Raw genomic sequence first — 14383 nt, forward strand, 5'->3', positions numbered from 1 at the left:
TCCTACACTCGACGACCTTTTGGCAAGACTCAATGGCGCAAAATGGTTTTCACGACTAGATGTTAAAGACGCATATCACCAAGTACTGCACAAATCCAGTCGATACATAACAACGTTCATTACACACCTAGGCATGTTCAGATACACTAGACTGATGTTTGGCATTTGCAGTGCATCAGAACACTTCCAAAGAATCATGGAACAAATATTGTGTGGATGCAAAAATTCGTTCGATTATCAAGACGACATTTTTGCGTATGGACGAAGCGAGGAAGAACGCAATCACGTACTGAATCAGGTTTTGAAAGCACTCGAAAGCCACAATATCCCTCTTAATCTTCAAAAGTGTAGGTTCAAGACGTCTGAAACAGAGTTTCTTGGTCATCACATTAGCCAAAGAGGGGTCAAGCCCACAGAAGATAAGCTAGCAGCAGTAAAACAATTCAGATCTCCTAAAAATTCGGAAGAAATACGAAGCTTCCTAGGATTAGTAGGGTACGTAGGTCGTTTTATTCCGGACCTTGCTACGAAAACATTTGAACTGAGACAGTTAATGTCCCGAGACAGAAACTTTGAATGGCTTGGAAAACACGAGATAGCCTTCAACGCACTCAAGAATGCGGTTTGTACAGCTCCAGTGCTAGGATTTTTCGATAACGGTCGTCGGACAAGAGTAGTTGCGGATGCGTCACCGGTAGGACTAGGAGCTGTTCTTTTACAGTTCGAAAACGAAACCGACGATAATCCGATCGTGATTTCCTATGCTAGCAAAAGCTTAACCCCCGCAGAGCGTCGGTACTGCCAGACCGAGAAAGAAGCGCTGGCGATAGTATGGAGCGTTGAAAAATTTCAATTTTACTTGCTTGGCCGAGAATTCGAGCTAGAGACCGACCACAAACCATTAACAGCAATTTTCAAACCTTCATCTCGCCCTCCTGGCCGAATCGAGAGATGGGTGCTTAGGCTGCAGTCATTCAAATTTCGCATCGTATACAAACCGGGAAAGGAAAACATTGCTGACCCCCTGTCCAGACTGTCAACATATAATGATAACAATGACGTAGATGACCATGATAGTAAAATGTACATTAACGCTATAGTTGAGTCAGTTGCGATAGACGTATCAGAGATACGGGAAGCAACAGAATCATATCAAGAGTTACTTCTATCCGAGCGAGCATCAAGGACTACGCCCCATTTCAAAAAGAACTGAGTGTCCTTGAGGGATATGTTATCAGAGGATGTAAATTAGTAATCCCACGCCAACTACGCCCGAGAATGCTGCAACTGGCCCACGAAGGTCACCCAGGAGAGACTTCGATGATCTTGCGTCTTAGAGACAGAGTGTGGTGGCCAGGAATCGATAAGGATGCAAAAGGCGTAGTTAAGAACTGCGAAGGATGTCGGCTTGTGAGTCGCCCTTCAGCTCCCAAGCCTATGATACGCAGAAAAATGCCAAGTGAGCCATGGATCGATGTTGCCATGGACTTTCTTGGACCCCTACCGACCGGTGAATACATTCTTGTCATAGTTGACTATTTCAGTCGCTACAAGGAAATCTGCATCATGAATAAAATTACGTCCGAGGAAACAATTAAACGAATTGAGCCCATTTTTGCCGTCAGGGGTACCCGAGGACAATAACGCTAGATAACGGCCGCCATTTCGTTAGCACTGTTTTTGAAAACAACTGTTACACACGGAACATAACGCTTAACCACACAACCCCATACTGGCCCCAAGCCAACGGAGAAGTAGAGAGGCAAAATAGTTCTTTCCTGAAGCGGTTGAAAATTAGCCACGCACTACATCGTGATTGGAAATCGGACCTTCTACAATACTTGATGATGTACAACACAACCCCACACTCAACAACTGGCAAGACCCCTACAGAACTACTCCGAAGCAAGACGATTCGTTCCAAAATCCCCTCATTTAATGACATTGAAACAACACCGCCACTGGAAACAGGTACTGGAGATAGGGATACGGTTCTTAAGTACAGAGGGAAAGAGAGAGAGGACATGAAGCGGCATGCGAAGCCTTCTGAAATCCAAATAGGTGGTAAAGTCCTAGCGAAAAATTTACTCCGCACAGAAAAACTTTTCACGACGTTCGGAAGCACTGAGTATACTGTAGCCGGGAAGACTGGAAGCCGCGTAACAATACTAGATCCTGTCTCGGGCTGTGCTTTCGACCGCAACTCTACACACCTTAAAAGAATAACACCAAGCGATGCTCCTGATGACACAATAATTAGAGCAGAGCCCTACAACGGCGATACAGAATCTGAAGACATCACGTTTCAACCTGACAACGTTGTTACATCTACACCAGCCCACAAGTCCCCAATACCGACCGGAACTTCACGCCAACCCCAAGCACTAAGACCTTCGCGCGTAATCCAAAGACCAGCCTGGCAGCAAGACTACGTATGCGAGGAAACCTAATCTTGTATCAAGAGGAGATGTGGTGATCTGACAGAAACAATTCTTCTGGCAACCCAGAACGCTGGAGAGTAAAGTAGAAAATAAAGAACACATGTGCATACTACAAATACGGACTGTTTCTTTTTGATTAAGCACCACACACGTAATTTGTATACGACGCCTAACAGGTATCCGGTAACTCAAAAAACTAGCATCGTGTTCTCTACGGCACACTCAATACATATGTACTGCCGCTGATCGCATAACAGTCCTATGTAAAAGTCCTATGTCTTCTTGTTTTTTGCGTCAATGGGTCCATTTTGGCATGCTCTACATGAGTAGCCATTAAAAACGAGGTTGTGGGAATCAAACCTTACTTTTTTAATGGCTGTTCTTGAAAAACATGCCAATATCTCGGCTAAAATGGACCCATTTTCGCAAAATTTACATAGGACTCGCAACTTTTACATAGGGCTATTATGCGAATAGCGGCAGTGTAGCTCTGGTTAAGAAATCTTCCAAAAACTATGATTCAAGCGGGGAGTAGAGAATTGCTTCCAACTTTATATATGCTGTTTCATATTAACTAGAAGAATACTGCGTAAGTGCGACAACTCATTGGCCGCATTTTTAGGGATTTTGTTAGGGATTCGGATAACAATCGTTAAGTTTCATGGGATAATTTTCTTCAGACAGTGAAAACAAACATACATTTTATTTCAACTAACGTTAAAAATTCGTCACATCTCAGGGAGGTATATTTAACTAATGCTTCTTACGCTATTATTCGCTATCATTGCTTTCGCCTAATATACATCTCACACAACCACAAAATGCAGGTTGAAATTAAGAGCAAATTTTGCGCGTGCAGCGTCAGTGCATAGCTTCCACTGAAGTCCACAAACCACCCGAGAGCTTGACCTAAACTTAAAACTAAAACACCCTTAGCTATCATATTAAACCCCAACGCATTTGGCAGCATTCGATCCAACCCGTTCTCGCTGCAATATTCGGAGATGGTTAGATTTTGGTTGACGATTGTAATCGAACGAAAAATCCCATAAACAGCTGAGGTTAGCATTAGTGCCACCAGACTGCGCATCTCCGCCATAACGGATCGGGCAATGACAAGGCAAAGTCCAGCCAACAAGAAAGTGTTTCGATGTGAGAACTTCATTTTGTCCACCAGAGCAGGCACGGTGACTCTCGTCAGAAGATCCGTTGTTGAGAGAATGGACATACAATTGGCCGCTTGAAGCATATCAAGATTCGCGGTTTTCTGAAATAAATACCGAGTTACACTTTAAAGTCTTGAGGGAAACCATACAATTCAACAAACTTGTAGGAAGTAGGGGAAAAATAAAGAAAAACTGCTCGTAGCTGTATAAGCTAAACCCAGTCCAATAATCATATTAAGAAACGAGAATCTTTTAAGAATTGCAACATCCATTAGAGCAGCTAGCTTAGACCATCCGGATTCTTTGGTTTGGTTTGGAGTTCGACTCTCTATAAGCGGTTGTCTTTCACTATTCCATTCTTCATCAGCTACAGTTTTCATGTGCCACTCTACTGGTTGCAGCAAAGATGCACCAACAACCTGCAAAACATAAAAGTCATGAGTATGTAATTAATTTTCATCATTCTCGATGGTTCCTACTCCGTTGAAAGCTAATCCACCAATGATGAGTGTAGCGCCACGAAAGCTAAAGTTATCCAATAAAAAATCGACCAACAATGGCATCAGAATTTGTCCGATCCCCGTTCCGGCCAGAGCAAATCCAACTGCTTTACCTTTATTATTTCGGAAGTACGAATTGATGGCCACGAAAGTCGCCGACTGGATTAAACCCAGCCCAAATCCGAAACCTACACTGTACGCAACTATGATTTGCCATCTTTCAGTCGCGTATGAGCACAACGTCAAAGCACATCCGGTTAGTAAAGTGCCCAGAACCGTTGCTCGCCTTGCTTTCAGCTTTTTGATGATCGGTCCGGTGAATAATCCTAACGAAAAAACGCAAAAGTTTTTCAATTCATCTAACATAAAACTGTCACAATAAAATACCGGAAAAATTCAATGATATATTGCAGATGTTCATAACTAGAGCCGCTCCAAAGGCATTCTCTCCCAAAGAACTCAGGTAATCACCAAACATTAAACCAAACACCGAGATAAGTGATTGGTTGAATATCTGGAACAAACAAACAAATGTGCGTAAGATATATATTCGACCCAAAATAATGTGTGGTCATACGTTTATGAGAGCACATCCGGCAACTATTGTCCAACCGTAACCACCATCTGGAGGTACCTTATTTACGGCCATCCTGCCAACTACACTCCAGTTGAATGCTAAGTCTGCTGAACATCGAACACTTATCACTGATCCCGAAGACGAAACCAAACTAACTCGATGGTTAAACTGGCGGTGAATGAATCACCTGCGGGAGCTGACTGCAGATCCGTTTCGCAAGCACGATGTTATCAGATAGTCAACAAGTAGCATATCGCGCTGATAACAGATACGCCTGATGCTGCGCTGCGCTCCACATGGACCATCGTGATTACTGGACGAATGGATGCACATTTTATCATGCAATATAAATTGCAGATGTGAGAAGTGCGCGCGCGCCTTCTCTGTCCTGGTCCTGTTTGGTATCGTGGGCAAATGTTGGGACGGGGAATGCAATGTGTACACTCAACGAAAACGTTATCTTCTGTCTGACCAAAGAAATTATACATTGCGTACAGAACATTGAACCTCGATGATGATGCTGGATATAGGCAGATAAAAGGTGATTTTTCTTGACTTCTCTGAAACACTTGAAACATTTTCAAAAGAAATGTTTTCGGCTGTATTAGGACGTGTTAACAGGTATAATGGATAAAAACTTATATCATATACAATATATGTTTTTTTAGGATAATTTGAGATCATTTCTCATAAACTTTATGGACAGAGAACTCATTGAGGAACATTCAACTAAGCTGTGCGCTTTATTTGGAATCAGTTTCATCTAGGGTTTGCAATGTTCCCGGGAATTGATTTCCCGGAAAACGGGAATGAAAAATTTCATTTCCCGGGGATTCCCGGGACCCGGGAATGGAAAAAAATTCGTAGCAAAAATGAAATATCGAATAAAGTTTATGAATAAAAGGTATCAAACAATCGTTTACAATTTCATTATCAATTCACATAAAAAACGAAATCAAAAACAAAACTTAATCAAGTTCATATTCAGAAATTCAGGATCGATTTTTGTCGCAAATGTTAGCAGAAGAGTAGGTTTCAGAGTTTTTATGCCGTCGAACAATCGCTTCAGATCCGCTGACAACTTTTCGTCAAGACCAAATAATGTAATTTCCTTTTGTTCGACTTTGCTTAAGATCGCTGAATCACCGCTTGTGGCTGATTTTTAAAATACTTTTAAATTACTGATTCCAGCTCTTGCTACAATTCATTAGAAACTGAAGTGTCCAATACTTTTAGTTTGTTGAAGAAGTGAAGATAAAGGCAGGTTTGAGAGCTTTTGAATTTCCACGCAATTAATTTATCAATTTGCAGGTTTCAAAAATTGTTGTCGAAAAAAAAAATAAAAAATCAAGCAAGTGGATAGTAGTGAACTAACTAGCAAAAAAAGACATATTTGCTTAATTTTTCGTTTACTGAATAAGAGCATATATTTTTGACAAATAGTTTAAGCAAATAATTTGATATTACACGGCAAGCAAATATTGATCGTCATTTCAAGCAAATATTTGCTTTGTATAATGCACACTTTAAGTTGCTTCACACTTTTACGACGTAAGTTTCGTGTTTCGATAGGATATTTAGTTTTATTGCAATATTGTATGGGAATTTTTTCCGAGGGGCTCGGAAAGCCCGGGATCCCGGGAATCAAGATTTCTATTCCCGGGATCCGCGAATCCCGGGAAAAGTTGATTCCCGGGAAATCGTTCCCGGAATTGCAAACCCTAGTTTCATCCATGTATGGAAGCACTTTTAGCTAAATTTGGAATAAATGTTTGCTTTGCCCTTTTAGGCTGAATTTAAATTTTTTTATTTCTTCCTCTTGTTAAAATTACTAAATTACCTTACCTTACCAATCAGACATGAGCCGTGGTGGCTCGTGCTGTATCAAGAAGTTGACGCCATGTTGCTCGGTTTGGGCTGCGTTACGCCTTCCCAGGCGTCTCATCACTCGCAGGTCTCCTTCGATCTGGTCGAGCCATCGTGCACGCTGCGCCCCTCTATTTCTGGAGCCGACAGGGTTGTTGAAAAGGAATGATATCACAGGGGTGTCGTTCGGCAACTTTACGACGTGACCGGCCCACCGCAGCCTATTGACTTTCGGTAAGCAGCGCGAGCAGCTCATGGTTTATGCATCGTCGTCATTCTCCGTCGTTCATCTGTACTCCACCGTAGATAGTCCGCAGCACCTTTCGTTCGAAAACTCCAAGAGCGTTAAGGTTCTCCGCGAGAAGCGTTGTTGTCTCGATTCCGTAGAGGACTACCGGTCTTATCAGGGTTTTGTACAGCGTCAACTTCGTACGTCGTCGGATTCGAAGAGAGAATGAGGGGAGATTCCTTCGAACATAGTTTAGCAATCGCTAATGTAACCGGGTCGGCAGGAGGATTTAAATAGGGTATTCAAATTCGAATCTCAGATTACTGGTAGTCGCCAGTAGAGATGCTTGTGAAGGTAGTTGCCCTCAGTTCAAGTTCAAATAAATATAAGAAGATAGTTGTCTTCTTAAGAAGCCAAATCAAATAGCCTTATTATCAGGTTATGGGCCCAGATATCAAAATCAAAGAGGAGAATCCTGATGGCAGCGGAAATAGCGGTGGACCAGTTGCAGTTGCAGGTAGCATTATGGGCAGGATCAAACCTGCTGCAGACGACCTGTTGGTGCCGAACGCGTGAACCATGATGCTAATACAACGACGAAGCGTCATGGTTGGTATTGTCGGCGGAGACCACCCCATCCACCCCATGGAAGTGGCGTCTAACTCATCATTTGACACGGATAAAGCTGCATCATACACTAGTGTCAAACCCCGTTTGACGAACCGTGTGCTGTTCCTGACCCAAACGCCACTATGGAAGAAGAAGCCACCAGAAAAGCGGAATATCACAAGCGGTGCGAAGAGGATCGAGCCGCTTCAGAGGAGTGCATGGATACCATCATACGAGCCAATCAACGTAGAGGAACATTGGCCGCCACGAGTGTGCGCCGGCAGCTATACTCATTGGAGCAAAAACAGTTCGCCAGCTTGAACGAATTGATTTCGGCTCACTACAAATTATACATCGAGCTTGGACGAGCAGATCCTTTAGCACACACATGGAGAAAGTTCAGACGCTGCTTAGAGCCCTTCCTCAGAAGTACAATCACGTCGTAGCCGCCATCTTACTACTTCCGGAAGAAGTACTACAAAAGAAGCCGCTGGATGACTTGCATCGCATGCTGTTCGGTGAAGAAGTGGTACAACACCGACCACGACCATTGGAAAACACGGCCATGCTCGTAGAAGAAGAAGGACGGAAAGAATTAGAGAAAGGGCTCTTTAGATCAGTTCGTGAGCGGATTGCCCACCTCTAGAAAGAATAAATCGAGCACTGATGGCCAAAGTCAGGGTGTTTTGTTAAAGAACACAACTCCATATGATATGTGGTTTGGAAGGAAACCAAACGTTCGAAAATTACGAATTTTCGGTTGCCAAACATATGCCCAAATTCCGAGAGGAAAATGGAAAAAGTTAGATTTAAGAAGTAAATTATTACGCTTTGTTGGATGGAAATAATGGTTACAGGTTGTGGTACTCAGATACCAGATTGGTTGAGATCTCAAGAGGCGTAGTCTTCCACGAAAGATCAGAAATGGTTGAGTCAGATGCAAGGTATCATTCAGATGTTGAATTTAATTCAGCTAATGATATGCAGAACTTGGAACAACCTGAAGAAGAAGAAAACCAAAAAACTTTCTATTCAAGGGAGGGTGATATCTCCTAGGATGTTAGGACCAGCGCGAGAGAGCACAGACAGCCGAGATGGCTGAATGACTACGAGACAGCATTTTGTGCCAAGGATTTCGGAGATGAAATTCCACAAACCGTGGATTTACTCCTGCAGCGTGAAGGATGATGGGAGATACAAATTGGGTTGTTTAGCTATTAACGGATTTCTGATTTTTATATATCAGCTAAAAGAGTGCAATTTTCTGAGAAAAAACGTGGGTTTTTGAAATTTTATATCATTGCCTTTCGATTTTTAATTGAAAAATAAAAATCGCTCTCAATCGCTACAATGACAGTTGGTTTGGTACATAAGCGAACTATCATTGTAGCGATTTCGAGAAGATTCAATTCGTGATTTAAAAATTGAAGGGCAATGATAAAAAAATTTAAAAAATCACGTTTTGCTTAGAAAATGCAGCTCTTTCAGATGATATAAAAAAAACTGATATAGCTAAAAACCCCAATTCTAGCCTTTGCGACTGATGTGAAAACAACAACTGATGGGAGTCTACCGACATTTATTGGAAAACTTCAGAGTTTAGCTCATTTGTGCAGGGGTTTCGCACAAAAAGCATATAGAGAAATGTTGTTCACGTCCATTAAACTTCAATTTGGCTACTAAAAGTTATTGACATACGTTAGCAAAGCAACTGGCCCTTAATATTAGTTGATCCATGATACTGGGATGACTGTATTATGCACTAGAGATGGTCGGGTATGGGTAATTTGTTACCCGTACCCGACCCGTACCTAGGATGGATTTTTATTTTATTTTTTTTATTTTTTTTTAAATACCTGGTTACCTCGCACATTTCATGCACTAATTGTCATATGTGGTTTCTCGAGATGATGGCCGGAGTAAGGCTAGAACTGAGTGTTCATGTGAACGTAATGAGCCCAGAGTTCCAGGCGATGTATTGGTTCACCTAGAATCCAGCGTAGCATCTGTCACTGAGTACGTCCGCTCGTCTGTTGTAGAAAAATTTGACCATTTTATAACGCAGCGAAATATCTTTTCATAACTGTGTACGGAGAATTCGGGCTCCATTTTTCCTGTTAGTAACCTCATAATAAAATTGATCAGGGGTTTCAATTATTTATTTTGTATGCATACGTATGATTCATATGAACTGTTGAAATTTTTATTTTGTTTTCGAGAGATTAATAAAAATTCAATAGAATTTTTTTGAAAGATTCATTCAACATTCAAACGTGATGAAGTGTATAGTTCGAAATTGTTACCAAACGATTTTTTTTTGATTTTTTTGATACCCGAGTAATAATTACAAAAGCGTCGCTTCATAAAACAAAAGTTGGTTAAGCAATTTCTCAAATTTCAAAAGAAAGCCGGCTTCAACCGCAAATCCAGAAAGCTCAAGTTCAATAACCGAAATGCGCTGGCAGGGTTATTACTGAAAGTTTATGAAATTTATCATTTCACGTAAAAATAAACCAAAATATTTTGTATAATCACACTAAATACAAAAAGTGCTTGCGTTGAATATTTTTTCAAGTAAGACAATACTTTCAAGTTATTACAATACCTACTACTAAAAGATGCTTTTTTTTCTACTGGTTCAAATTGACAGCTCATTCTGGTTCATTTGACACTCCCACAGCTCGTATCCGTTTCTCCCTCCGAGACCAAAACTATGCTAAAACACCGAGGCTTGGCAAGTTAATAATTAAATTCTCATAATGCACGGAAATCGAGCTACCCGTACCCGACGAGTTGAGAATTTTTCAAACCCGTACCCGACCCGAACCCGAAGCCTTGGTTTTTAAATTACCCGTACCCGACCCGAACCCGAACAATATTTTTTGGCGTTGCCCGAAACCCGACCCGAACCCGTCGGGTACGGGTCGGGTACGGGTATCGGGTAAAAATACCCGTACCCGACCATCTCTATTATGCACTTAAATTTTTCGTAAATGCTTCTGAGTGGTTTCAACTGAATTAGGAGTTATCCTGATTTTTTGAGTTAAAATTTAAAATGCATTTGATAATATGTGTGAACAATTCTGGAAATGACAGTCGGCTTCCATTTGTAGAAGCAGATATACCGTAACACGGGGTGAACAGTCTCAGTTATATTTTGCAGTGTACAAAAAAAATACTGTAATGTCTAAGACGAATATAAAACTCAGAAAAAATGTCATGTATTTTGATAAATAAATAATTCATTCTTTCATTGAAACACTTATCAATTCACTACATTTTTTATGTCCTGATAAAAGATTGGAATTTTATTTTGGAGAAAAAAGAACACTTGCATCATCTATATTGATATAAGATGCGTTAAAAAGTTAAAAAGCATTAAAATATTTCCACTGTTCATCGGTAACATACAATGTTTTCATGTATGTCATCGTCGTCTTAATGTTTGAATTGGGTAAAGCATTTCTACCGATTTAGGGTCTTCTTGTACTTCATCTCGACACGGCGTCCAGTAACACTTTGTGCTGGTAGAACTGGAATCTTGATCTGTTTCGTTCGTGTTGTTGATGTCTTTGTCAATTCATGTCAAGCATCACGCAGCAAATAAATCAGAATTTTGTCACGTTTTTGGCTTGGTTTTCTGTCTGGTCTCAACTGCCTTCGAAAAGTAATTTCCGATTTTTGAACTAAAATTAGAACTTTTTTTTTGTTTAGAATAGGTTTGAACTGTTTCGTGGAAATTTTAAAACTCCTTATCATTTCCAAATTTTGACGTCTTTCTTCACTATACTAAGGTACATTCTGTGAAAACTGGATCGAACATGTAACGTTTTTGGTTGGCGGAATGGAAGATTTTAGATGCTTATAGCGCTCAAACAACTGTTCCGATTTCAATAGTTAATATACCGTTGGAAAGCTAAAATATACAAGATTTGTACTACATGATAATTTCAGTTACCATTTTCTTATCACTACGTGCAAATTGCGGAAAAGTTCGAAGGTCGAATATCCACATACTTTTTTTAAACGATTGGTATATTTACCTAACGCAGACTTCAAAAACATAGACGAAATAATTTCACGCATTCAGTCATTGGCTAGCAATGCCAGCCAATTGGCATCGCATTAATCACCCAACGTAAGCGACGAAGAAAGAAAGCAGAGATGCTTCCTCGTGATTGGTTCTTCCCCCAATCACCCAAGTTCCCCACACTGAGTGACGCTATAAAAGGACATTCCGTGTTAGATCATTCCCTGGTCGACCGTCAAGGCGAACAGTTCGGATTCCCTTTGATCTGAGTTGGACCCCACCAGTGGTAGTGGTAATTCAATTCAGACATCGTTGTTGGAATACAGCCCGAAATTAGACGTGAACGGCACTGGGGACCATTGAAAGCCGTTGGGAGGAACCATTGGAAGACTTGGAAGCCGTTTGGGTGCTGCCGATAGTGTAAGTATAGTGTGTCGTATATCAAGCGTGTGTGTCTGAGTAGCGTGTGGGTGTGTGAATAGCGTGTGTGTTTATGTGTGGGTGGCGTGTGCGTGTATGTGGGTGTGTATGTGTAAGTAACGTGTGTGTGTATGTGTGTATAGCGTGTGTGTGTATTACGTGTATGTGTGTATGCGTGTATAACATGTGTGTGCAGAATGAATTTATCCGAGGTGAATATATTTATGACAAAATACTTTTATAGGCAACAAGTTAATTATTTTTCCTATTAGTACTTCAATTGGTATTTCTATGATTGTGACCATAATTTTATGCTACTTATTTTCAGCACTGAGCTTGTTTTGTGTTTATTTGTAACATGACACTGACCAAAATTCATATTTTTCTAATCAATTTAGCAACAAATAAGCTTTTTCTTGCGATTTTTTTAGAGCACCGGGTATGTGAAAAAGTTTTTGAGGTTCAAGCAAAAAGTGATGAGAAATTACATGGGACAGTTAGGCATTTATGGGCAGTTCATGTGGGTATTGGTATTTGTATGCTGTGATTTATGACAGGAGTATGTGTTTTTTTGTGAAATGTTCATGGATTATTGTGTATCGTATTTGTACGTTTGGTATAAACTATTTTCTTTTCTTTATTTTTGTTCACATTTTCATTTATCATATTTCTGTTTTATATTCTAATTTCATTTCCTTTTCTCTTTACTCCCACACATCCTGTTCACAATTTCTATCGTTATTTTGCATTCTACTTACCGTTTCTATCTCATATTTTCTACCCATTGTTTTATTTATATACTATGACTATGGCAAAATCAAATTTTTACACCCACCATAGTCCCACGGCAAGCCTACGTTTGTGCACTCAAGCACGTACCCTTTAACTTTTTTTTACCTTCGAAAGGTTTTTAGTTTTTTTCTTTTAAGCATAGTTTACAGTTCCAAGCGAAGTAAAAAATTTGACAAGTGAAAGAGCGTGAATTTTCGCTAGCGAAATCTGTCGTGAAAACTCGGTTGGGGAACCCACAGGTATTTCACCAGCATGCAGTTTACAATTTTGCGAAGCGAGACGAGTTCACACTTCGAGCGAAGTGAAAATTGACCGGAACTGACAAAGTATATACAGTTTTTTTACTAGTGCGTACATGCGTGAAAAAAGTAAGCCCAAGTGAAAAAGATGCGCATCCACAAAACTTCGATTTCGTTGAATCGAATTTGTTTACAGTTCCAAGCGAAATAAAATTTTTACAGGTTCATTTTTCACGTGCGTGAAAAACTGAACATTTTGTATGAGATTTTCACTTCACTTAAAACTTTAAACAGGGCTTTAGCCTAAGGGCTAGACTTTTATTTTCATGAAAAATATTTCGATAATATTACTCGATGTTGGTTGATATGTTTTGATATTTATCGTTTATCTGTCAACCAATCCGTCAAAACAATCCTCCAACGATAATGTAATAGAGGTGGGCAATCCGCTCACGAACTGATCTAAAGAGCTGGTTCTTCAAAGTGAGTGAGTGATCTATCGCTCTTTTTCAAAGAGCGGTAACTCACCCCTTACTTCAAGCAAAAAGCTGAAGCCGATTTTGTTGATTAGACACCGCAAGCGATAGCCATATGAATGTTTTACACCCCAAGCGCAAAGCGGCGTGCGACACTGCAATAGAACTCCCAGAGAATAGCTACCGCCGGCTGCCTGCTCTCCTATGCATAACCATCCACCCGCCGCGGGAATAAAAAATAAAATCTACTTGCCACAGTTCACACAGCACACGGGCTGGCTAACGCCGGGACGCAAATGAAAAGTGGAACGAAAAGAGCGAAAGAACTGGTTCACTGATCTTTTGAATCTATGCAGACAACCCGCTCCCGAGCTGATCAGAAAATCAGTTCTTTGAAAGATCGAAATCTTCTGATCGCGAGCGGATTGCCTGCGAGCTAAACAAAAGAGTCATCGGAAGAACCAGTTCTTCTGAGAGCGAAAGATTTCGCTCTTTCAAAGAACTGAATCTTTTGATCAGCCTGCGAGCGGATTGCCAGATCAGTGAATCAGTTCTTTCGTTCTTTTCGTTCCACATCCATTCGTGTGCGTACTCGGCGTTAGTCAACCCGTGTACCTGTGTATGGACTGTTGCAAGTTGTTTTTTTTTTTGCATGCTCTTGCGGCTGGCTGGTGGCTGGGTGATGAAAAATGCAAGTCATGCATATCAGGGCAGACGTTTGGTTGCAGCTTGTTTCTGGGAGTTCTATTGTATTTTTGCGCGCGACCTTGCGCTTGGCAAATCGGGTGTAAACCTTTCACCTGGCTCTCGCTTGCGGTGTCTGATAATTAGCTACACCGTTAAAAACCAAAAATTATGTAGGAACGAAAAGAGCGAGTGAGCTGTTAAAAAGAACTAGTTCATCTTAGTGAGCGGAACCGCTCTGATCCGCTCATTATAGTGAACCATTTTTCCCACCTCTATAATGTAACGTCAATGAGCTAAGAGATAAATGAAGGGGTGCCCATAAATGCAACGATAAATACTTTGTATTATATA

General features: G+C 40.7%; 1 protein-coding gene across 1 annotated transcript; it reads right to left on the reverse strand.

Moving 5' to 3' along the window:
- Nucleotides 1–3161: 3161 nt before the first annotated feature.
- LOC129723521 (monocarboxylate transporter 12-B) lies at nucleotides 3162–4961 on the reverse strand. Its single transcript, XM_055677789.1, has 5 exons — nucleotides 4685–4961; nucleotides 4495–4621; nucleotides 4087–4433; nucleotides 3769–4026; nucleotides 3162–3708 (listed from the first exon to the last, which is right to left on the reverse strand). Exons 1-5 carry the CDS (start codon nucleotides 4754–4756, stop codon nucleotides 3223–3225), a joined length of 1290 nt encoding a protein of 429 aa, XP_055533764.1. The 5' UTR covers nucleotides 4757–4961; the 3' UTR covers nucleotides 3162–3222.
- Between the last annotated feature and the right edge of the window lie 9422 nt (nucleotides 4962–14383).

This window comes from Wyeomyia smithii, chromosome 2, assembly GCF_029784165.1.
Source record: "Wyeomyia smithii strain HCP4-BCI-WySm-NY-G18 chromosome 2, ASM2978416v1, whole genome shotgun sequence".
Lineage (NCBI taxonomy): Eukaryota > Metazoa > Arthropoda > Insecta > Diptera > Culicidae > Wyeomyia > Wyeomyia smithii.

Excerpts from the sequence above, each read along its gene's own strand:
- LOC129723521 (XM_055677789.1), bottom strand. The coding sequence starts at position 4,756 with ATGGCCGTAAATAAGGTACCTCCAGATGGTGGTTACGGTTGGACAATA. Across the intron at positions 4,622-4,684 it reads CCGGATGTGCTCTCATAAAC|ATATTCAACCAATCACTTAT; the intron begins GTATGACCACAC and ends TGTTTGTTCCAG. Across the intron at positions 4,434-4,494 it reads TATATCATTGAATTTTTCCG|GATTATTCACCGGACCGATC; the intron begins GTATTTTATTGT and ends TTTTTTCGTTAG.